General features: G+C 42.7%; 1 protein-coding gene across 1 annotated transcript; it reads left to right on the top strand.

The window, feature by feature from the left end:
• Positions 1-27: 27 nt before the first annotated feature.
• LOC111386152 (transcriptional corepressor SEUSS-like) lies at positions 28-1,214 on the top strand (the record flags this gene model as incomplete). Its single annotated transcript, XM_023010603.1, has 1 exon — positions 28-1,214. A coding segment is annotated over exon 1 (852 nt), but the record flags the coding sequence as incomplete, so codon positions are not given.
• Positions 1,215-1,219: the final 5 nt, after the last annotated feature.

The raw sequence follows: 1,219 nt of genomic DNA on the forward strand, positions 1-1,219 counted from the left end.
TTTTTTTTTTTTTTTTTTTTTTTTTTTTTTTTTTCAGGGATTATTATTTTTTCTATTTTCAATTATAATTTTGACTTGAAACGTACTATTTTTACAGAGACAGATGTGGGGGCGGCCACGGTTGTAAGTTAGCTGAAAGAAGGCAAATTAGGCTGTTCAGAGCCAAAGTTTGTTTCTTTTATTTAAATTTTGTTTAATGTGATGAGAAAAGAATGCTGGCTTAGGTGCATGGCTTCTCCATTTGTTTTGGCTTAGTCGAATTATTGACTTTTTTGTAATTCCTGTTTACAATCTTCAGAGGTAGGGTGTTAGACTATTGTTAACAAGTATCTAAGTCTTGTACTGCGTTTTTTGGGCAAAAAATGGTGCCACAAGGGCCTCCAACTCCTCTTGGGGGAGGACCCCAGCCTATTCAGCCTTCACTACTGCGTTCTAATTCGAGTTTGTTGGGTGGTCATGAAGGTGGGATGCCTTCCCAGAATTCTTTTGCGCCTCTAGGATTGCCACATACCCAGTTTAATAACATTAACATGCTTGGGAATGTGCCCAATCGATCTTTTGTTAATGGTGGTCTAAGTTCTGGGCTCTCTGGACTGGGGACCTCCCAACGGGGACTTATTGAAAGCGGTGCTGAGCCCGATCCACTTTCCAATGCTGGAAATGGGGTGGGATTTAATCCTCCTTCCACATCATATGCACCTTCTTCTATAACAACCAACCAAAATTCAACCAGTCAAGTTCAAGGGCAACAACAATTTGCAAACCTTTCTGGCAATCAGATGGTAATAGATCATCAACAGACCCAACAATTTGATCCGCAAAATTTTCAACAGAATCAGCATCAGTTACAGCAGTTTTCTGCTCCCAGCAACCCCCAACAACAGCAACAGCTTCCAACAATGCGAGCTGGACTAGGAGGCATTGGACCTGTCAAGCTGGAGCCACGAGTGATGAATGATCAAACACTTCAGCAGTTGCAGGTTTTGAGGAATCTTGGTACTGTAAAATTGGAGCCACAGCAGATGCAAGGTATCAGAAGCTTGCCACCTGCCAAGATGGAACCCCAACATTCAGACCAGTCATTGTTTTTACATCAGCAACAGCAACAGCAACAGCAGCTCCTCATGTCCAGACAGTCCTCTCAGGTGGCTACAGCTGCACAGATTCAGAGGCTGATGCAACTCCAACATCAGCAACAACCGCAACTGTTGAAGGCTAT

This window comes from Olea europaea, unplaced genomic scaffold (genome assembly GCF_002742605.1).
Source record: "Olea europaea var. sylvestris unplaced genomic scaffold, O_europaea_v1 scaffold34301, whole genome shotgun sequence".
Classification (NCBI taxonomy): domain Eukaryota; kingdom Viridiplantae; phylum Streptophyta; class Magnoliopsida; order Lamiales; family Oleaceae; genus Olea; species Olea europaea.